Source organism: Colossoma macropomum, unplaced genomic scaffold (genome assembly GCF_904425465.1).
Source record: "Colossoma macropomum unplaced genomic scaffold, Colossoma_macropomum, whole genome shotgun sequence".
NCBI lineage: Eukaryota > Metazoa > Chordata > Actinopteri > Characiformes > Serrasalmidae > Colossoma > Colossoma macropomum.
The window spans coordinates 3,602,870-3,627,191 of record NW_023494805.1 but is presented as its reverse complement, the minus strand read 5'-3'; the positions used below and the strand labels follow the sequence as shown (position 1 = coordinate 3,627,191).

The following is a 24,322-nucleotide window of genomic DNA, read 5'->3' as shown; positions in this document are numbered from 1 at the left end:
TCAGCTACTTTTGTTACACCAGCGTATCAGTCATGCTCATTTTTTTAACGCTCACCTGTAGGGTTGGCTTGAATACCATGTTTTAGGCTCTGGAGCTTCAGCAGTAGTTACTAATTTCACCCCACAGCAGACACCCGTGTTGAAAGCACATTCGCGGCTTCATCCGCTGTAAAATCCGAATCTCCAGGCCAGCTGATTTCCTCTCAGAGCACTGCGGTGCTCAGAGAGTGGCTTTGCTCCATCCACCAGGCCTGCTAACCTCTCTCAGTGGTGGGCTAGGGGGTAACAGCACACTGCATGCACAGGGTTAATCAGCACTTCACTGAGGTGGTCTAACTCGAGGTATGAAGGGCAACACTGCGGCCCTAGTAAGGGTCCAGTACGGGGGCCCTGCTTGCAACCACACTGGGAATACATGCTGTCTAGCATCACGTTAGCCTGACGTTCACTGCTGTGAGTGAGCAGGATGTCAGGCGCCCGAGCGGAAGTGGTTTATATTTAAACATTTTAACAGAACCTTTAAAAAGTATACGTTTAAGGATGTGCTAAAAACGGACTGTGGCATCACTGCGCTGTCAGTAGTTCATGTTTGTAAAGAGAAGAAATGTTTATGTTGGGCAGTTTTAGGACTTTTATGTTGAAGAGCCTGAATGCGGGTGGAATGGTGGGTTTTCTGGAGTAGAGCAGGGGGCTTAAGCTGTCTGTTATGTCTGAGGCTATGTCTGTTTTCAGCATCTGCAGCATCTAAGTTCCTCCCAAAAACCCAGAATGTTCTTATTTTGCAGTTGCCTTCATTGGTAGCCTAAATAATAACAATAAAAAATGAAAAGTTAACAAATATCCAAATCCCAAAATTAAAAACTGAACACCTGCCAAATGAACGAATATCTGAACAGTTAAATTTTGGGGTCCAGCCTTACTAACTTGCGTAATTCATCACCAACTGCATAATTCATCACAAAGAGAGCATAATTAAGCCTGTTTGAGTGGATTTAGTGCGGTGCAATTGGTGAAACGTTGGAAAATCACTGTATTCATTGTTTTTATAGTAATTTTTTTACATTAACATTACTGGTTCGTTTTCATTTGTTCCAGCTTATTAAAGTCAGTAAATACTAAATATTATAGTGCATATCGTATATTGTGAAAATGTCTTCAAGTAACACCAGCGTTACAGAATCATCACGCGGGGTCACTGCAGTCAGATGACCGTTATTTAAAAATAACACTTTCTATTAGACTCACTTTCTGTGAATCTCCCATGTAGCCAAACAGAGTAGAACACAGCCTGAAGCTGTACTATTCTGACCTACCTGGTGGAAAAATGGCATTAATGACACACTATTCTGATTAATGATCACTTTCTGAAAAACAGTGCATTAATTATAAACATATTGACTTTATTTCAGCTGCTTTGTGCACTGAATAAACAATTTCGAAGGAAACGCTTTAAACCCACAGCAGCCACAGCGCTCGTATCTGTCTGTTTACCTTCCGGAGGGAAAAAACCCTCTGAACACAAGAAACGCAGGCTTTTAGACCATAACATTTGCTCAGGCCACGTTTTTGTTTTCTCCCAATATGTTAAATTCAGTAAACAGACTTTTGCATATGACTGTAATAACTGCTGCATGTATTTTATTTCATATGCAGTGTGTTGGGTATGTGTTAAATTCATGCACTGTATTTATATAATGCTATATTTATGCTATATATTTTGTATTTCTATAATGCTTAATCATGCTCTGTATTTATATAATTCTACATGTATGCTACATGTATTTATATCATGTTACATTCATGCACTGCATTTATATAATGCTATATGTATTTATATATTATATTCATGTACTGCATATCTATATATATTGCTTTATGTAGGCTATATGTATTGTATTTATAATGCTATAGTCACACACTGTATTTATATATAATGCTATATGTATGCTACATGTATTGTATTTATGTTATTCATGCACTGTATTTATATAATGTTACATGTATGATATGTATTTAAATAATGTTTTATTTATGCATTGTATTTATATAATGTTAAGTTCATGTACTGTATTTATAGAATGTTTTATTTATGCATTGTTTTATTTAAATATCATTTTTCTATCAATTTAGTACTTAAAGAATAAAGATTGTAATTCTATGTCGTTTCTGTTTATTTGCTGCTGACATGATAAACAGTGTGTTGATGAAAGTAGCTCACAGGTGTCGTGACTCAGAAGGTCGGTATACAGGAAGTGCAGGGTGGGGGTCTGTAGCGTAGGACGAAGTCAGCAGAAACAAGTATTCAGACCCTTCTGTATTTTTTTTTTACATTTAAAATGAAGGTGAAGATGGTCTAGCTCAGTGGCCTCCTGGGTCCTGGAGAGCTCCCGTCCTGCAGGGTTTAGTTCCAACCTGTATCCAGTAAGATGGCCCACCCCCCCTTAGTGAACTCTAACACATCTGATCAGCCAATCAGGGACTGGGAAAGAGGCTGATTAGCTGGAGCAGGTGTGGCAGACTGTGGTTGGAACTACGCTCTGCAGAAAGGCAGATCTCCAGGACCAGGGCTGGAGACCACCGGGCTAGCCAATCTGAAATCTCCTAAATTAATTTATTTTGAAACAGTCCATCAGAGGGACCCTCGTAACCTTGTGGTCATTACCGACAGTTTGCAGAGAGGACTGGACCAAAACTGAACCACAATGCTGCAAAAAATCGTCTTATAGCTGAAACTGCAAACAGCAGCTCTGCACTAAAGTACTAGTCTTATTCATTTGTGGTGTCTGAAGACTTTTCTCTTTGTTAGTTTAATTTTTTAACCTCATCTTTAATTATGATTATGAATACATACTTTTTGTTCATATTTATAAATAACAATCAAAAGACACCATTACTGTCCATTACTCGTCGAGTTCAATCAAATCTGACTGTAAAGTGAGCGCTCTCACATTTCACCCACAGTTTCGTGATTCGTCAGTTTCACCTGTGGCGTGTGTTTATGGTCAGACTCATGTCTGGTAGGAGTGTGTAAACTAAACTGCGGTGCTATAATTTATCCACCTGAAAAAAGGCCTGATTTGGGATTAACTACACAAAACTATTACCATCATCTACAGCATCAATAATGAGAAGGAGAATGAAATTGACACACTGGTGTAAACAACTGCTGCTATTTCATTTCCAAATAAAGTCATCTTACACTGTGCTACTGTTTTATACAACAGGACAAAGCGCAGCACCAAAAAAACATATCAGGAGAAAAACCTCACACTGCCACTCACTTTTACACCCCCAACTCACTCTCACACACAGTACAGAGCATCTGCACACACACACACACACACACACACACACACACACACACACACACACACATTCTGAAAGCAGGTTCAGTTCCAAAACGTGATTCATTTCACCAAAATACACTGATTACTCAGAGCAGCACACAACACCAACTTACCACCTCTCTACACCTCTCTCTTTCACCGTTTCTCTCACTTTACCTTACTCTCTCTCCCCTATCTCTCTCTAGTAATGAGTCTCTGTATGACGTTAAACACACACAGTTACAGCAGATTTCCCTTCTAAGCTGTTCATCTGTTTGTGCCTCTGTCTGTATATGTTTGTGTCTGTCTGTATCTCTGTTTGTCTTTCTGTCTGTGTCTCTGTCTGTCTGTCTGTCCATGTTGGTGTAGTAAACACTAAAGTTAACATACGTATCCCACGTCTGGCCGGTAACACGTGTAAGCTCCCAGAATGCTGTGCAGCACATCATAATACGGGCCTCCCTGCAGAGTCAAATACAAATACAGCTGAAAATTACAACAATAAAAGACCAAAAAAACACCAGAAATACATTAAAGTATAATAACATTAATATTATTAATATTAGTACACTATTATTGTTATTATTGTTATTATTACTATTATTATTATTATTATTATTATTATATTATTATTATGTAGTATATGCAATACACCGTAGAACATCAAGAATGAAGTTCTAAATTATCATTATACCACAATTTTAAAAACTTAAAAACAGATTTAAGTGTAAAATGTTCGTTTTGTGTTTCGCCAAAGCCAGACAAACATTCACCTCCTGAAATATACAGAGGCTGGGGAACGTTCTGGAAATGTCCAGCTTTATCAGCTCTAGACTGGCCTCTCGATCAGCATGAGACGATCCTGCATCTGAAGAGCACAAAGTCAAGATAAATGAAGATAAATAAGGATCTATAAACATACAAAAACAGACAATAAGACACACCAGTAAATGACTCTGCAGAACAGTTAACAATATGAAAGATGAGTGATAATGCAAACATAGATAATCGTATCTCTGCTGTCGGACCAAAACCTCATATCTCCAAAATGACAACTTTACAGGAGAAGGAAAAAACCGTAATGTAAGTCAATGGAACCAGACCTTTTTCCTAGTAATTGGAAATCTGGGCCATTTATTTTGGTCCATTCATCTTGAAATTTACACACAATATGAAGGAGAGTAGGTATTTTCAAATTATGTAAAAACTGAAAAACGATCATGATTATGATGATTATGTAACATTATGATAGTGAGTCAATAACAGTAATAAGAGCATAACGATTCAAAAATGATATATACTGGCACTGCAAGTGGATACCAAATATAAATATCTGAAGAATATTGCAAATATATCTGCAGTACATCCAGCATGAGATAAATAAAAATAAAATGAGATATCTGGAGGACGGATATATAAAAAACAAGTAAACAAATGAATAAATCTATCTAGGGGTGACAATATAATAGAGAAAAAGTAAATAAGTAAATAAGCAAATAAACAAGCATACAGACAGACAGAGAGATAAAGAGGAGTAGACATAAAATCTGAATATCTGGCTTTACTGTCAGGTGAATAACGGCAGCAAAACTCAACCAACAATAAACCCAAACAGAAGAGACTGTATTTTATTCTTTTTTCCAGCCTTTTACAGCAGCTCTACCTGCGTTTAATGTTACTGATCCCACTGAAAACTAACTCGTCCACCATCTTTGGTAAAACTTGCAGCTAAAGCTCACAATGAATTCTTTACTCTTCTCTCCTCTCTGCAGTTAAAGGGTTAATTGTGGTTATTATTGTGGTTATTGACCCTAGTTTGGAGAATAAACTAGAACTAGAACAGCCACAGTTCTGTTTTTTAGTGCACAGTTACTGTTCATTTGCTGAATTTAACATATTGGGGGGGGTAGAAGATGTGGCCTGTGCAAAAGTTACAGCACGTGTGTTACTTTCTCTTATTTGTCCCCCCAATGTGTTAAACTCAGCAAATAACTAGAAATCGTGCAGTAAAATTTGCTGAAAAAATGACATTTAAGTGTGTTCTCTGTAGAGGATGTGCTTCACTTAGTAAATTAACAAAACAGGTCGTTTGGCCAGGGGTGTCCAAACTTTTAAATATGACTAGCTCTCTAGATTAGTCCAAAATCCTGTCATACTAATGCAGAGCTGCAGGCACTATCCATCCAGAAATAAGCTGGTTGCTGTTGTGGTGTAAAACTGATACAGCCAAAACAAACACACACACACACACACACACGCACACGCACACATACACACACACACACACACACACACACGCACACATACATACACACACACACACACAGTGGTGCTTCAAAGTTTGTGAGTCCTTTAGAATTTTTCATATTTCTGTAAAAATTTTACCTAAAACCTCATCAGATTTTCACACAAGTCTAAATAGTAAATAAAGAGAACCAAATTAAACAAATGAGACAAAAATATTAGACTTGGTCACTTATTTACTGAGGAAAATTATCCAATACTTCATATATATGAGTGGCAAAAGTATGTGAACCTTTGCTTTCAGTATCTGCTGTGGCCAGCTTGTGCAGCAATAACTGTCACTAAACCTTTCCGGTAGCTGTTGATGAGTCCTGCAGAACAGCTCGGTGGAGTTTTAGCCCCTCCGTACAAAACAGCTTTAGCTCTTATGTTGGTGGGTTTCCTCCATGAACTGCTGCTTCAGATCCTTCCACAACATTTCTACAGGATTACGGACTTTGACTCAGTCATTCCAAAACATTAACTTTACTCTTCTTTAACCACTCTTTGATAGACTGACTTGTGTGCTTAGGGTTGTTGTCTTGCTGCATTGTCCATGTTCTCTTGAGTTCCAGCTCATAGACAGATGTCCTGACATTTTCCTTTACAATTTGCTGGTATAATTCAGAGTTCATTGTTCCATCAGTAATGGCAAGCTGTCCTGGCCCAGATGCAGCAAAACAGGCCCAAACCATGATACTACCACCCCCATGTTTCACAGATAGGATAAGGTCTTTATGCTGGAATGCAGTGTTTTCCTTTCTCCAAACATTACGTTTCTCATTTAAACCAAAAAGAGCTATTTTGTCTCATCCATCCACAAAACATCGTTCCAACAGCCTTCTGGCTTGACCATGTGATCTTTAGCAAACTGCAGATAGGCAGCAATGTTCTTTTTGGAGAGCAGTGGCTTCTCCTTGCAACCCTGCCATGCAAACCATTGTTGTTCAGGGTTCTCCTGATGGTGTACTCAAGAACATTAACATTAGTCACTGTGAGACGGGCCTTTAGCTGCTTAGAAGCTACCCTGGGTTCCTCTGTGACCTCGCGGACTATTACACGCTGTTGCTCTTGGTGTGATCTTTGTTGGTTAACCACACCTTTGAAGCGTAACGATGGTCTTGAATTTCCTCCATTTGTACACAATCAGGACTGGTGCTTAATTTGGTTCTCTTTTATCTACTATTAGGACTTGTGTGAAAATCTAATGAAGTTTTAGGTTGAATTTATGCAGAAATATAGAACATTTTAAAGGGTTCACAAACTTTCAAGCACCACTGTACATACATAGGAGACAGTAAAACACAGTGATAACGGACAAATACCTCCAGTATCAGTGTCGGTGGTTGTGGATGGAGAAGGAAAAGCGTTCCATCTCTCCTTCGCTCTCGCCAAACAGATATCATACAGCTCTGGTTAAAATACACAAACATACACATAAATATACTAATAAAGATGATTTAATAATGATATGACCAGTAGAAGCTGGTCTGTTAGAAAAGGAGAATCAATAATATAGTGAGTGCAGTTCTGCTTTCACAGTGTTTTAGGACCTCTAGTGGTGAAGCAGATTACTGCAGTCAAAGAAAACCCAGATAACGAGCACTAAACACAAAGTGAGGATGAAACAAAAAACTATGGATTTCTAAACCGTTTTAACCCCCTAAATTCTGAGGGTCTGAACTGATACTTTAGTTTCACAGCAGATTGCAACTGTTTTGATATTAATTCTTTTACTGTTTGATTTTAGTAAATAATTGGATTTTTCTAAAATGTTAGTTTTCTAATTGCTTACTATCTAAGTTGGTTCTTTTACTCCATTTTAAATGTATTTTCATTCAAATATTTGATTGATATTTTATGCCCGTTTTCTATTTGAGCGTTCTTATTTTTTTATTATTATTATTTTTTTAAAATACAAATCTTTTTGTCTTGATTTTCATTTGTTTTAGTTGGTGAATTTCATTTTGGCTTTTTTAATCCTTTGTAATATGTTCGGCTACACTGTAAATAATGGTCACCCTTAATGCACTTCTGAGTTGAAATAAAGGTTGATTGGTTGATTGATACTGAATATTTCATAGTAGTTACTAAACAATTCTTAGCAGGTACTGAATAATTCATAATAGATAGTGAATAATTCATAGTAGATACTGAATAATTCATAATGGACAGTGAATAATTCATAGCAACTGCTGAATGACCCATAGTAGTTACTCAAAACTGCATTGCGGATCCTAAATAATTCAGAGTAAAGAATTAATAATTCATAGAAGTTACTGAACAATTCACAGTGGTTATAGTAGTAACAGTAGTAGAACACCCCATACTAGTTAATGAGTTATTTATACTAGTTACTGAATAATTCATAGTAGCTATTGAATAACTTCAGATAATTACTGAGTAATAGTAGATACTAATCACTTCATAGTGGTTAGTGAACTCATAGTAACTATGACCACATACCGTGTGTGATGTTGAGGTCGTTGCCGATGGCCAGACTCCACACTCGGCCTCTGACACTAGGGGGCACTCCCTGCCACCACAACTCCTTCACCCGCTTAGAGGAACACCTGCAGAGAGAGGGAGAGAGAGAGAGTCAAATGTCACTATGGACCAACACGAAAGGTTCAAAATGACTGAATGAATAAAATCTTTTTAAATTAATTTATTCTGAAGGGAAGCTTTTTCATTCCTCTGTACTTTTTTGGAGACACAAGGTTTTGCTTCAACAGTGACAGCATATAGGGGAATATTAAAAATAGGCACTTAAACACATAAGTATGGCATATATTACCACATATTAGCACTGACATATATGGTATATATGGGAAATATTAACAGTGTAATGAGAGTGCGTTTACATCGTGCTCCAGTTGGGCAGTATCTCCTGGCTCCAGGTGAGGGCAGCATTGCCGATGCTTTCCTCCTGCTTCACTCTGTCCTCCAACTGCTTCTTCCTCTTCTGAGCTTCTTTCAGCTCTGCACAGAGACAGGAAGTGGAACCTCAGTATATGATACCACAGTGATACGGGTCATTCTCCATTCAGAGGGGAAACCGTGCCACAAAGGTTTCAGGGCTTAATAAAGATGTTTAAAATATTAGGCACAGCTCCAAAACTCAGTGTGTACATTTACTGACCTAAGATTAAATAACACTTTTCCTTTATGATTCTCTGATTTTTCTTTTTTTGTCCTGTTTCATATTCGCTCTGCATCTGTAAAACAGCTCATCACAAAACCACTTCTCAACATCTGAGAATATAAAACAATATTTTATAAGAGGTTTAACTCAGGAATTTGTATAAAACAGATTGATGTTTACTTTTTATATGATTAATGTTATACTACATTTGAAAAATATAGATTTTATTTAAAAATTCATTTGACACAGAGATTTTGGTCACTGGTGTTATCAGGACTCTTGACATAGTATTTACAGCTCTATTAAACTTCTTTGGGTCGAGGCTCATCAGAAAGGAAGCATCTCAAGGCATGAGAAGGCGAGTCACACTCGCTATATTTCATTAATTAATTAATAATTTTGTTTATCAGGCAGCTCATAACTTCTGTCACCACTGTTATGTGCTTTAATAGCTGGGTAATTAAAATTTTGTCAAATATCATTTTTATTACTGTTTATAAATACACAAGGTCACCTGACCAACAACGAGTCAGCTGATTTACAGAATCCTCAGTTTTAACCAGAATGTCACTGGAGTCACCGTCACTGGTGTTACACCATATTCATACAACACCAGTGACTGTAAAATATGTTTGAATTAAGCTCCTTTCTGCATAGATGATAATAGGAGATGTTAATGGACACATTAAGATTATTTAGTTTTGGGATAAAAGAAACTGATTTTTTAAAAACGTTTCCACCTGAATTCCCACTCCAAATGGAGAATGACCCAAACCTAAGTGACTAAAACTGAGCTAAAGTGAATTTGTTGTTTTTGTGATGTTAAAGCAGGGGTTGCATTTACCCATATTCCCACTTATTCAGCCTTTAACAGTTTAGCCCCGCCCACTCACACTGATGTTATAAGGAGTGTTTCAGTCCACACCAGGGACGGGCGATACCGCTAATTTTCTTCTGATAGCAAGTGATACCAAGGCTAATGTTCCGATACCAACTCATAGTATTCGATTACGCCATTAAAACGCTCCATCACCATACTGGTAGATAAAAACATAAGCCATCGTATTCTAGTTGAGAAGTTTAATGCTTCACTACAGCGCCCCCCTGAGGCTGAGGGCCTGAGAGGAGGGAATGACCACTACCATGTGACTGAGTTGCACTTGTACACGCCTTGCTGAGACTGTCAAAATAAAATCTGTATACAGGGTGATTCAAAAAGATTCATCCGATTTCAAAGCTCCATATTTTTACAACCGTGAGGCGTCTAGGAACCAATCACAATCCAACTGAAAGAGGGGATCATAGAGTTTCTGACTGTCAGTATGGCAGTGAGCCTCCAACAGCTCAGAGCATTCGTCGTTGGTACCAACAGTTCCAAGAAAAAGGTCACCAGCATCACCAGATCTCACGCTGTGTGACTTTTTATGGGGGTACGTTAAGGTTTCTGTTTATGTGCCACTCCCAACAACACTGGATGATCTCCAAAATCGCACTGAAAGAGCCGTGAGTGCAGCGACACCCGACATGCTCAATCCAGTATGGGATGAGTTTGACTATGGCGTTGATGTTGTCTGTACAGCTGGAGGAGGTTCATACTGAGACCTTGTACAATTACATAATAAACTTTATGCTCATTTAAACCGTTTACAGTTTACTGCACTGATCTGTAATGATTTACAAGTGAAATGAATCATTTTGAAATCAGATGAATCTTTTTGAATCACCCTGAATTTTTTTAACTGAATGATGAAAATGCATATGTGAATGAAGAAAACACATTTAAAGCCTCTCAATGTGTTACAGGCCGATCAATTACTAACATTATCACAAACACTAGCTAGCAAACAGAGGGAAGGACCTGCCACTGCTGACCAAAACAAAACAACTGTTTATTTTAGCTTTAATTAGAATTGTATGGGTTTTTTTGAGGAGAATATTTTCAAACATCCGACAGCTCAGTGGTTCAGAATGAGGCGGCATGTTTACAAACTGTATAATGCTAGTGGGCAAATGCATGTTTTCGTATTTCTGAATAAAAAAATAAAAAAATAATTTAAAATTAAACACCTTTTTAAAACAAACATTTTTAAACACTTTTTTTAATTAAACCATACTTGATTATTTTGAAAAACAAGCTGTAACAGACAGTGCTCTGATGGAGCTACGATGGAACTCGTCTCGTCACTTAACAGCAATTTTTTGTGAATTTTAGCACAATTTCTATTTATTTGTATACATATTATATTTATCGCATTTAACATACTGGGAAGAACTAAAACAAAACATATATATGTATATATGTAAAATGTGCCATATCATTTCTACAGGCCACACTTTATTCATTAAACTTATTTATATTTTGTATTAAAGAAATGAAACTATATTTGATTATTTTGAAAAAGAAAGCTGTAACTGACTGAGCTTTGATGGAGCTCATCTAGTCATCTAGCTCATCTCGTCATCGTTGCTGCAGCACTTCACTTCAGCAGTGGATCAAGACCAAGCAAAACAGACCAGAACGACGGGTACGGGTACTTGAGCACTCAGCTAACTGTTCAAAGAGCCAGTACTCAAATACTGACATCACTATTTGGATTCACTGCTGTAAAACATTAGTTCTGTATTTGCTAGTAAGTCGTATTATACTTCACTCCTCTGAAGCTTGAGGGCCTGAACATGAGTAAGTTGCTAAGGACGTGTTGTTAAGAACATAAAGCAGGATTACAGCTACATATGTTAGGCTGATGTAAACATTAGTTGCAGAAAGAGTTACAATATATTTCTCTGATGAATTAACGTATTTGAACATCGTCCCACTGAAGAGGAAAAACCCCTGTAGAAGACAGTAAGTCTCTATCAGCATTGCATTTACATTAGATTTATGCCATTTGGCAGACACACTTATCAATTTGATCATTTTACACAGGTAGGTGAAGGTAGTGTTAGGAGTCTTGCCCAAGGACTCTTATTGGTATAGTGTAGGGTGTTTACCCAGGCAGGGACTGAAACTCAGTCTACAGTGTAGAAGGCAGAGGTGTTACCCACTACACTACACCAAACACCATCCAGTGTTGTACCGGTTAGCTGTAGTTTTAGCTAACTAGCTCATCTGAAGAGGCAGCCTTTGTTATGCTGCTCCTCCGACATGAAAACCTACAGATTTCTCTTGGCTGTTTCTGAATAACAGAGCATGCTTTCAAATGCGTTCCTATGCATGATACTACATTTCTGTGCACCATCAGTGCTGCCATCTGAAATGTGAGCATACAGCTCTGCACTGATTTCAGCCCAAATCCACTTTTCTTTTTTCACCGTTTTAGCTTTTCTACTCTGCGGTTGACAGTAGTGTCTGTTCATGACCTCTCACGGATAATGGATAATGTCCATTCCTAATACACTGCAGACATAACAGGACACGCACCCCTCTTCTTGGCCTGCGCGACCATCTCCTCATACTGCTGCTGGTGTTTCTCAGCCTCCTCTGCTGGCTTCGCTGGCAGGTTCCTGCAGGAGAGCAGAGAGAGACAGATTATCAGCAGAACCTTCAGGCTGCTGGTAAGGCAGCTTCACCATTCACTCACAGTAGCGCTAGCAGGAGTGACTGATTACCAACAGGGGCAAGTTGGAGGACCCAGCCCTCCACCCCTTTTAGCATGCAGAGCTAAAAGGTTCTTGAGACATTTTTGAACTGGTGGGAAAAAGAATTTCTCCTCTGTGACACACAATGTAATACAGTGGTTTTACACCTGTGGGATGTGGCCCCCCAGTGGACAATGGCGGTACTGCAAGGAGGTCACTGGGAATCTTTTTATTTTTTTAAATACCAAAAATACAATAAATAAATTACAAAATTTAATTTTAGCAGCCATATGCAGACGTTTGAGCATCCCCAGTCAAACATGTTTTGTTGATTTTTTTTATTTTAACATTCCTCTACAAAGATCACACATAATGCGTTATAGGACACTGCTGACCAAAACAAAAACAACTGTTTATTTTAGCTTTAATTAGAATTGTATGGTTTATTTTTTTTTGGGAGGGGGGTATTTTCAAACTTCCAACCAGTTTTAGCAGCTCAATCATTCAGAACGAGGCAATGTTTACTTTATAAACAACAGGCAAACACAACTTTTCATGTGTTACATAAAAACAAACAAATAAACAAATAAAATATTTAAATATTAAAATACATTTAATTATTTCAACAAACAAGTAAGAGGAAAACTCTAATACGTCCTCTGATGCCATCTTAAAGCCCTACGTCTTAGGACTGTCCAAATTAGATTTTGTTGGTGAACTCACGCTGGGCGGTGCTCCAGTATGAGTGCTGTAGTGGAGAGCGGCTCGAACTCCAGGTTCTTCCTCACACTCTGTCTGGGAGATGGAGAATCACCGGCCTGAGCACCTCTTTCATTTTCCTGAGAGAGAGAGAGAGAGAGAGAGAGAGAGAGAGGAGAGAGAGAGACATAAACAGCTTGTTAGATTAAAATTGAGCCCGATTTCCACTTTAAACTCAAACTGACCCTAACAAACCTCCCTTACTGTATTACAGCAGAACTCCTTCTGCAGCATAATACTCACCTGTACAATGTTTATTTTTACAAATGGTCATATAATTCTGTAATATTCCGTATGTCGCTGTGGAACAAAACATGTGGTCCATTCATCATGAAAGTCACACACAATGTAAAAGACAGCAGGCATTTTCAAATTATGTCAAAAATCGAAAAACGACGAAGGTTTTGTTCCGACAGCAGCGATATAATAGTTATATGTCTATTCAGACCTTCATATGTATAGATGTTTAAATGTGCTTATGCAGATAAGAACATCTCTTTAGCTTGTATCACATGGCTCTTCATTATTATTCTATCTATTGTACAACCCCATTTCCAAAAAAGTTGGGACGCTGTGCAGAATGTAAATAAGATGTGCTGGTCAAATGAGCTCAGGCCCAGAGAAGGTGGCAGCATTTCTGGATCCTGTTTATATATGATTTCTTGTTTGCAAGTTTTGTTGAGTTTTAACTTGCATTTGTGGATGCAGTGATGAACCGTTTTCACAGACAGTGGTTTTCAGAAGTGTTTCTGAGTCCATGCAGTGATTTCCACTACAGAATCATGTCTGTTTTTAATGCAGTGCCGTCTGAGGGCCCAAAGATCACGGCCAGCAAATACTGGTTTTCGGCCTTGACCCTTACATACAGAGATTTCTCCTTTTAAATGTTATTATGTACTGAAGATGACGAAAAGTTCTTTGCAATTTTATGTTGAGAAACGTTACTCTTGAATTGTTGCATTATTTGATGGTGCAGTCTTTCACAGAGTGGTGAACCCCTCCTCATCTTTACTTCTGAAAGACTCAGCCTGTCTGAGATGCTCTTTTTATACCCAGTCATGTTACTGACCTGTTGCCAATCAACCACCAGGTGTTTTTTTAGCATTACACAACTTTACCAGCCTTTTGTTGCCCCATTCCAACTTTTTTGGAACGTGTTGTTGGCATCAAATTCAAAATGGGCAAATATTTTTCAAAAATCAATAAAATTTCTCAGTTTCAACATTTGTCATGTTGTCTTTGTACTGTTCTCAATGGAATATAGGGTTTAAATGATTTGCACATTGCATTTTGTTTTTATTTACATTTTGCACAGCATCCTAACTTTTTATGGGGTTTTATTTTTATTTTATCCTTTAGAGTAATACTGGTTACAGGCCTGTGTGCTTGTCTTGTCTGTTCAGTGTGTACGTGTGACTAACCAAGACTAACTCCTCACATGTGTAACGTACTTGGTGAAATAAAGTGATTCTGATTGTGATATAAGTATAATTAGTTATACAGCATCACACAGCGCTTCACTGTTAGAGGTGGGTGATACGGCATCATTATATCACAAAACATTTTCTTGATACACAACACACATCACCATATTTCCTTTTCTGATATTTTATAAGTCGGAAAAAATCTCCAGCAATGCCACATTCAAAAATACTATCAAAATTATTAAATGGAAAATTATACTATGTAATTATCCAGTTACAGCAAATTCTTGACAAAGGTGATCAATTCTGGATATTACTTTTAATACAACATTTTTTCTGTATGTTATGTTAATTTTATCAAAACTTCATTCCGGATGTTGATTTTATTAGAACTTCATTCCCGGCGTTAATTCTATTGGAACTTCTGTCGGAATGTTAATTTTATTAGAACTTTATTCTTAATGTTCTACAGTTTCCTCAATTGTTTTAGAATCATGTACAGTTCTGTTCATCATTCTAGACAAGTCTATGATTTCTTTTAACCTTATAGCCTTATAATAATTTGAAACCTCTAAAGTTGTAGAATATTAGCACCACATGAGGATCACTTTATACATGTACCTGTAAAATAACTGGTTTTGTATGATGATAAACAGGGAGTGTGTAAATTCATACAGTACTGTATATCAAACGGTTTCCTGATAAATCAGAAAGTGCATATCGCCCTCCAGTGGTAAGACGTCTGAAATACAGACTACACAAAGCAGAAATCACTGTTTCAACAGTCAATGACTACATTAAACTGGAAAAGCCTCACATGAAGTGACTATCAGTTAGAAATCAGACACATGAAGCAGTAAAACTCCTGCATTCACCAATCTGTACACTCTGCCCATCGAAAGATAAAGGACACCAAGATTTTCAAAACGGGTTCAATAAAATGAGCATGTTTTCTCTGCCTGTTTTGAATAAACCGAAGCAATAGCGATAGAAGCCCTGCCTGAAGTCCACATATTTTCTCTCCTTGTTGTGATGTCAGAACCTTTGGGCTTAAAGAGTTTATAACAAGTGTTTGGGAAAAAAAATGTTCAAGTCATTATTTAAAACCTGTTCTTCATACCAAGAAAGATACTTTCATAAACATGAATCTGAGTGTTGAAGATAAATACACACAAAGCATCAATTCAGAAATGAATTACATTCTCATTTCAAAAAAAGGAGGAGACACTGCTGTAGTTTTGAAAGTGAAATGTTTTCCATTTTTGTTTAACATACGATTTCAGCTGCTTGACAGTTCAGGGTCTCCTTTGATGTATTTTTCATTTCATACTGTAGCAAATGTTATCAGTGGTGACAGGTCTGGACTGCAGGCAGGTCAGTTTAGCACCCAGACCCTTTTAATACGGAGCCATGCTGCTGTAATACATGCAGAATGGGCCCAAAGATCATGGCCAGCGAATACTGTTTTTTTGGCCTTGTCCCTTACATACAGACTATTTTCCTTATCTAATTGAAAAGTGATAGTGAACACACACACAAATACGCACATACAGCACAAGAGAAAGACAAAGAGACAAAGAGAGAGAGAGAGAGAGAGAGAGAGAGAGAGAGAGAAAGAGAGAGAGAACGTTACTGAATGAGAGGAAATGAGGTTTAATCAGCAGTCAGACTGACGGTCAGTGCAGTCAGAGTTATCTGGAGTGTATAGTGTTTCTCAGAACGGTGAATAATTCAGATGTGATCTGAGGGCCTACAGTGAACTGGTGCTCACTTCAATGAACATGAACAACATCAGGCCGAAAACTGTGGGAACTGAAACACTGCAGAAGTTTACAGAGATTCAGATTCTGAATAACACAGATTATTTTATGTTCCACTTTAATATTTGAAGAGAATCCCTGAAGAGATTTACTCAGCTCACTTCAGGCAAAAAAAAACAAAAAAAACAAGACCAAAATTGACTTTGTGTTATGACTGGACTGCTCAGCCGGTCAGCCTGTGAGCCTATGTTACTTAATGACTGACTGAATAACTGAGTGAATGATCAAGTGAGTGACTGAGTGACCGATTAACTGACGAAGTGCATGACTGAGTGACTGACTGACTGTGTGTGACTGACCAACTGAATGACTGACTGTGACTGACCGACTGACTGTCCGACTGGGTGTGTGACTGACCAGCTGTGCGTGACTGAGTATGTGACTGACCGACTGACTGACTGACTGACCGACTGAGTAACTGTGTGAGTGACCGAGTGACTGACTGAGAGACTGAATGACTTTGAATGAGTGACTGACAGTGCCTCACTGACTGAGTGACCCTCATAGTTTAGAGACCAAGTGTGTGAATGATTGAGTGACCAAGTGACTGACTGACCAAGTGAGTGACTAACTAACTGATCAACTGAGTGACTGATTGAGTGAATAAGTGATTGACAGACTGAGCAAGTGTTTGTGTGAGTGACCGAGGGACTGACTGATTGACCGAGTAACTGAGTGACCAAGTAACTGAGTGTGTGATTGACCAAGTGACAAAGTGATCGGATGAATGACTGACAGACCAAGTGACCGAGTGAGTGACTGACTGACAGAGACTGAATGACTTTGAATGAGTGACTGACTGAGTGCCTCACTGACTGAGTGACCCTCATAGTTCAGAGACGTCGGTGTAGCACAGCGGGCAGTGGCTCATTAGACGAGGGCTGAAGTCACTGTCCCACTTCACTGCTGCTCACCAAACCTCTGAGCACACCACTGGACCAGACGAGTCTGAGAGGACACTGAGTCAAACAGTGATAATTCTAAAAACAGCCATATCAAATTGTATCCTACATCCTGTATCAGACACACTACCGTGACAAAGCAGCTGACGGTGCTCCAGTAACACCAGGCTTGTCTCGTCTTGTCCAGAATAAGGCTATTATGCTCAAACTGCTCAACAGGCTCTCCTACCAACAGGAAGAAGCCCACAGCTAACGTCACATCTCAGTCACATCTACTATCAGATCTGACATGCCTGGTATCAGATTTATAACCCAAAGTATTTCTTCAAATTTTGCAATCCGCAACTTCAGAAATCTGACGGAAAAGCTGCTGATACCTGAGGGCCGTGCACCGCTCTGAAATTCCATCCCTAAATCTCTAACTTCCTTTCTGCTGAGTGTGCACGGTAAACAAACCCACCAGCAGCTCTAAACACAGAGCTGAGCATTATTACAGACCGAAGTGGAGTTAGAAGAAGGTAGAAGCTGTTTACGGAGGAGTCGTTAGGTAATTCTGTTCACTACCTGCCCACCGACTCCACTTTCCTCAGTCAAATTTGTTGTTAGAATTTGCAGGATATTATTCAAAACAATCAAAAATCTTCAGAAAATTCAATACAAAAAAAGAAATTCAGGCAGGTGACACGACAGCTGAAAACCCGCTCCTAATTTACTATGACTTCAAACTATCATGACTATTTTAAAATATTTAAATTCCAACTGATCCATACTTTAAATTCCCAAACCTGTAGCATGAAGAGTCAAACATCAAATATTTAAGCAATAGAACGTGAGAGGGAGTGCGTAATCACGAAATCACGGCTGTGATTTGGTCACCGCAGATCATCACAGCCCTGATGTTATTGGCGATAACACACTCCTCGGGTGTTCTATTGCTTTAATACAACAGTTAAATATATAAAGTAATAAATTAATAAACTGGGCCGTGAACGCGGCGTTTAATATGTTTTAATGTTCGCAGTTCCTTCACCAAATTATAGTTCCTTAACGAGCAGCTTGTTGCTACGTCAGAGTAACGAGCTCCGCCCACTCGCTGCACAGCTGGCAGTTCGTTCTCCAGCTCCTTACACTAAATTCCCAAACTGTCATCACCAATGAGCAGCTTTTCAGTCGGCAGCTGTGACAGAAGAACAGCTAAACAACCTGGAATCAGCCAGAAATGAACCCAACACCATTCGCCAAACGTGTAGTCTGATCTTCAGAGTCTGACCAAATCAGACTGAGCCATAAAACTGCCACAATATCAGGTTCAGCTCAGTTTTGTCAGTTTTTGCCAGATCAGTATTAATGTTGTTTTGTTCCAGCCAGTCTGTAAAGCATCTTACAGCCCGTTTAGTTTGGCGAATGGTATTGGGTTCATTTCTGGCTGATTCCAGGTTGTTTAGCTGTTCTTCTGTCACAGCTGCCGACTGAAAAGCTGCTCAGTGGTGATGACAGTTTGGGAATTTAGTGTCGTCTCATCTTCAGAGTCTGACCAAATCGGCTGTCGGTCAAATATGATCTTAAAAGTGTCCATTTTCTGTTTGTGGCAAAGTAAGAAGTAAAAACGCTTAAATGTCTTGAGCGTCTCCTCCAGCTGTCAAAGCCGTTGTTTAGCAACAGCCTCTCAGTGGAGTGATACAGTGTTTGTGAAAAACCTGTGATGTTATGGTGAAATAACAGCACGGATAGAACACCTCTCAACCAATCAGCTTGCGTGGACAGAACTAACTGTTGTATGGTATTCAATTATTTTAAATCTTTTTTACCATTTTGAATTCCAGCATCTAATGACGTTCATTAAAAGCAAAGTTTTTTGAAAAAAAAAGAGGTCATCACTGGAAACTCAAACAAAAGGAATCGGAAACAGTTCTGAACTAATGAACGTGTGAGTGTTTGCTTAATGGAAAGCTGATGTAATATTTCAGGATAAAAGAAATCTCTGACTGAAGAAGAGCAGCAGTAGAACACAACTGCTCTGCCGGGAAGATGCGATACAGCTACCATTACAGTATAAATCCCTCACAGGGACATTCTTCACCATTTGAGTCAGCATATGCTGCTAAAATATGCCAAGACAGCACATCAACCCTGCATTAACACAGGCGTCAATACACAAAGCACAAACCCAGCACACCCACACAGAACTGCCAGAAACAGCAGTCTAAACACAGAACCACCCAGGCCCGTTCACCACAGCAGCAAAGCTGAGCGGTCGCTGAGGATAACGATTATGGACGATAATAGCGCTACTGACACCAGGAAACTGAAGAGGCTGATAAAGAAGGCTGGCTCTGTGCTGAGATCTGCTCTGGAGCCCCGAGACTTGGTTGCTGAGAGAAGAATGTTGTATAAATTGCTCAACACAATGGACGACAGTTCATATGCCCTGCAAGACGTACTGCTCAGACAGCACAGTTTTCAGTGGGAGGATCATTCATCCTTCAGCTGTGATAAGGACCACTGCAGGAAGCCATTCCTGCCCACTGCAATAGCAATTTATTATGATTCCCTGTGTAGGGAGAGGAGACTTATCCCCTGAGGGGCAATGCACAGTCATTAGTTAGTGCAGTCGCGGGCTGGAGGACAGGGAACCAGCCTTGTGACCGAAAGGTTGCCTGTTTGATCCCCTGAGCCAACAGTATGTGACTGAGGTGTCCTTGAGCAAGACACCTAACCCTCAAATGCTCCTCGGGCACTGTGGATAGGGCTGACCACCGCTCTGGGCAAGTGTTCTCACTGCCCCCTAGTGTGTGTGTTCACTAGTGTGTATGTGGTGTTTCACTGCACGGATGGGTTAAAATGCGGAGGTGAAATTTCCCCGTTGTGGGACTAATAAGGGTCTCTTAATTAGTTCTATGTTTATCCTATTTATTTAACCTAGCAGTACAGTAATTAGTACGGATACATTTGTAATTTTTTTTCTACCTCATGTCTGCTTTTGTATAAGCTGTGTGTGTTGGGTGATTTATGTGAATTGCTGTTGCTGATTCACAGTCATTCTGACAGACTGTAATACACTACAGGAAGTGTAGGGGGCGATATGGCTTCTACTGTTTCATTTAAAAAGCTCTATAATGTTCATATGATCCACACAGTCATTCTGACAGACTGTAATACACTACAGGAAGTGTAGGGGGCGATATGGCTTCTACTGTTTCATTTAAAAAGCCTCTATAATCTTCATATGATCCACACAGTCACTCTGACAGACTGTAATACACTACAGGAAGTGTAGGGGGCGATATGGCTTCTACTGTTTCATTTAAAAAGCCTCTATAATGTTCATATGATCCACACAGTCACTCTGACAGACTGTAATACACTACAGGAAGTGTAGGGGGCGATATGGCTTCTACTGTTTCATTTAAAAAGCCTCTATAATGTTCATATGATCCACACAGTCACTCTGACAGACTGTAATACACTACAGGAAGTGTAGGGGGCGATATGGCTTCTACTGTTTCATTTAAAAAGCTCTATAATCTTCATATGATCCACACAGTCACTCTGACAGACTGTAATACACTACAGGAAGTGTAGGGGGCAAAATAGTTCAGGCCTGGCATTATAGGCAAATTTTTTAGGGTGATTTTTAATCCACTTTGACCTGTGTATTTACAATAAAAGGTACTTAACGTTCTACCATATCAACTTATTATTGTTTAGATTTTTTCTTTGTACATTTTGTAAATGCTCGTTTTGAAACTGATGGCTGCAACACATTTGAAAAAATTCTGACTGGGGCAAATTAAGATTAAGAACATTATGAAATATTGTAAACACCGTCTGCACCCACAAATGGAAGTGGTCAGAGCCCGCTGATGGGCCCAAAGTGTTATTACACACTTCTATAACCTAAGAAAAGCTCAGTCAGTTTGCACTTAAGTCCCTGTAGTTACTGAATAATAAGCCTTAGTATGTAATAAGCCTGGGATATTAAGGGGTTAAGACTGCACTATGCACAGTGGAAGTCAAATATCAACAATATTCAGAAACACTGCCGACTTCTCTGGGCTCAAGCTCATCTCAAATGAACTGATGCACAGTGGAAACTTATATTGTGGTCTGTCAAGTCAACCATTAATTGAAAAAATAGATGTTGCATTCTCTGGGCCAAAGGAGAAAAGGACCATCCAGACTGTTACCAGTGTAAAGCTGGTATTGGGGTGTATTAGTGAGCAACTTACACATCTGTGAAGGCACCATTAACGCTGAAAGATGTACAGACATTTTGTAGCAACATATGCTGCCTTTAAGGCACTGCTTTTGCAGGTACATCCTGCAGATTTCAACACGATGACACATAGAAACATTCTGCTTATGTTACATCAGCACGGCTGCGTAATCAGAGAGTGCAGGTGCTAGACTGCGAGTACAGACCACAGTCTCCCACAGGAAATGAGAGAATGAAGCGAGAGGAAGAGAGAGAGAGAGAGAGAGAGAGAATGAGTCACCATGAAGGCTTATAAGAAGGTAATGGGTGATAAAAATGAAAAATGAAAGGGGAAAACTGGACCACTGAGGAGTTATATCATCACACACAGAGTCAGGGCTGCTTCATCAGCACTTACAGCACAAAGAGAAACATAAAACCTCTCTCTGTGTAAATGTACCTGTACATTCATCCCCTCGGCACATTCCCCCTCATACAGATCCTCTGGAGCTGCAGTTTCATATTGTTACAACATAAAATATGAACATAGCCTATTCCAACAAAACATTACCGATGACTAATATTTAATGACTGAACTACTTTCCTGCATTTTCCTGTGGTGCATTAATTCACATCAAGCAGAAGATACACCTTTGTTTCAGTTATTTAGATCAGTTCAACCCAAAAGGTGCGATCTGGCCAATAGGAATATATTTCAGCTCTATTCTACTGGACGGGCTTGACTTCTGGCTATCTGGCTAATCTGAAGAGATCCTGCTTTGTGACCGATATGTACCGACACTATACACCTACAATATTAACAACCGAACATCGTTAATTATTTAACCCTCCAATTATCTTTGGGGTCAACTTGACTCCATTCAGTGTTTAATGTCTCTAAATAAATGATTGACATGAAAGGTTTTGCTTCATGTCAATCAACCACACCTGTAACACACCTCGCCTAACATAACCACACCTGTAACACGCCTAACCTAACATAACCACACCTGTAACACGCCTAAACTAACATAACCACACCTGTAACACGCCTAAACTAACATAACCACACCTGTAACACGCCTAAACTAACATAACCACACCTGTAACACGCCTAACCTAACATAACCATACCTGTAACACACCTAACCTAACATAACCACACCTGTAACACGCCTAACCTAACATAACCACACCTGTAACACACCTAACCTAACATAACCACACCTGTAACACGCCTAACCTAACATAACCATACCTGTAACACACCTAACCTAACATAACCACACCTGTAACACACCTAACCTAACCACACCTGTAACACACCTAATCTAACAATAACCACACCTGTAACACACCCAACCTAACATAACCATACCTGTAACACGCCTAACATAACATAACCACACCTGTAACACACCTAACCTAACATAACCATACCTGTAACACGCCTAACATAACATAACCACACCTGTAACACGCCTAACATAACATAACCAAACCTGTAACACACCTAACCTAACATAACCACACCTGTAACACAACTAACCTAACATAACCACACCTGTAACATGCCTAAACTAACATAACCACACCTGTAACATACCTAACATAACATAACCACATCTGTAACACACCTAACATAACATAACCACACCTGTAACACACCTAAACTAACATAACCACACCTGTAACACAACTAACCTAACATAACCACACCTGTAACACGCCTAACCTAACATAACCACACCTGTAACACAACCAACCTAACATAACCACACCTGTAACATACCCAACCTAACATAACCACACCTGTAACACACCTAACCTAACATAATCACACCTGTAACACACCTAACATAACCACACCTGTAACACGCCTAACCTAACATAACCACACCTGTAACACGCCTAACATAACCACACCTGTAACACACCTAACCTAACATAACCTGTAACACAACTAACCTAACATAACCACACCTGTAACACGCCTAACCTAACATAACCACACCTGTAACACACCCAACCTAACATAACCACACCTGTAACACACCTAACATAACCACACCTGTAACACGCCTAACCTAACATAACCTCACCTGTAACACAACCAACCTAACATAACCACACCTGTAACACGCCTAACCTAACATAACCTCACCTGTAACACAACCAACCTAACATAACCACACCTGTAACACACGCCTAACCTAACATAACCACACCTGTATCACAACCAACCTAACATAACCACACCTGTAACACACCTAACCTAACATAACCACACCTGTAACACACCTAACCTAACATAACCACACCTGTAACACACCTAACCTAACATAACCACACCTGTAACACACCTAACATAACCACACCTGTAACACAACTAACCTAACATAACCACACCTGTAACACGCCTAACCTAACATAACCACACCTGTAACACACCTAACCTAACATAACCACACCTGTAACACACCTAACCTAACATAACCACACCTGTAACACAACTAACCTAACATAACCACACCTGTAACGCGCCAAACCTGACATAACCACACCTGTAACACACCCAACCTAACATAACCATACTGCAACATACCTAACCTAACTACACCTGTAACACACCCAACCTAACATAACCACACCTGTAACACACCTAACATAACATAACCACACCTGTAACACACCTAAACTAACATAACCACACCTGTAACACGCCTAACCTAACATAACCACAGTTGTAACATACCTAACATAACAATAACCACACCTGTAACACACCTAATCTAACATAACCACACCTGTAACACGCCTAACCTAACATAACCATACCTGTAACACGCCTAAACTAACATAACCACACCTGTAACACGCCTAACCTAA

The 24,322-nt window shown here is 39.2% G+C and overlaps 1 protein-coding gene across 4 annotated transcripts in view; it reads right to left on the bottom strand.

Moving 5' to 3' along the window:
• tbc1d14 (TBC1 domain family, member 14) overlaps positions 1–24,322 on the bottom strand; it is an 84,347-nt gene that overhangs the window by 21,674 nt on the left and 38,351 nt on the right. For all 4 annotated transcript variants that reach the window (XM_036596391.1, XM_036596390.1, XM_036596389.1 and 1 more), the window contains 7 exons: positions 13,057–13,172; positions 12,176–12,258; positions 8,474–8,591; positions 8,076–8,182; positions 6,935–7,021; positions 4,100–4,194; positions 3,717–3,788 (listed from right to left, as the gene is read on the bottom strand). In XM_036596391.1, coding sequence (XP_036452284.1) covers positions 3,717–3,788; positions 4,100–4,194; positions 6,935–7,021; positions 8,076–8,182; positions 8,474–8,591; positions 12,176–12,258; positions 13,057–13,172 — 678 coding nt within the window. The remainder of the gene's footprint in view (positions 1–3,716; positions 3,789–4,099; positions 4,195–6,934; positions 7,022–8,075; positions 8,183–8,473; positions 8,592–12,175; positions 12,259–13,056; positions 13,173–24,322) is intronic.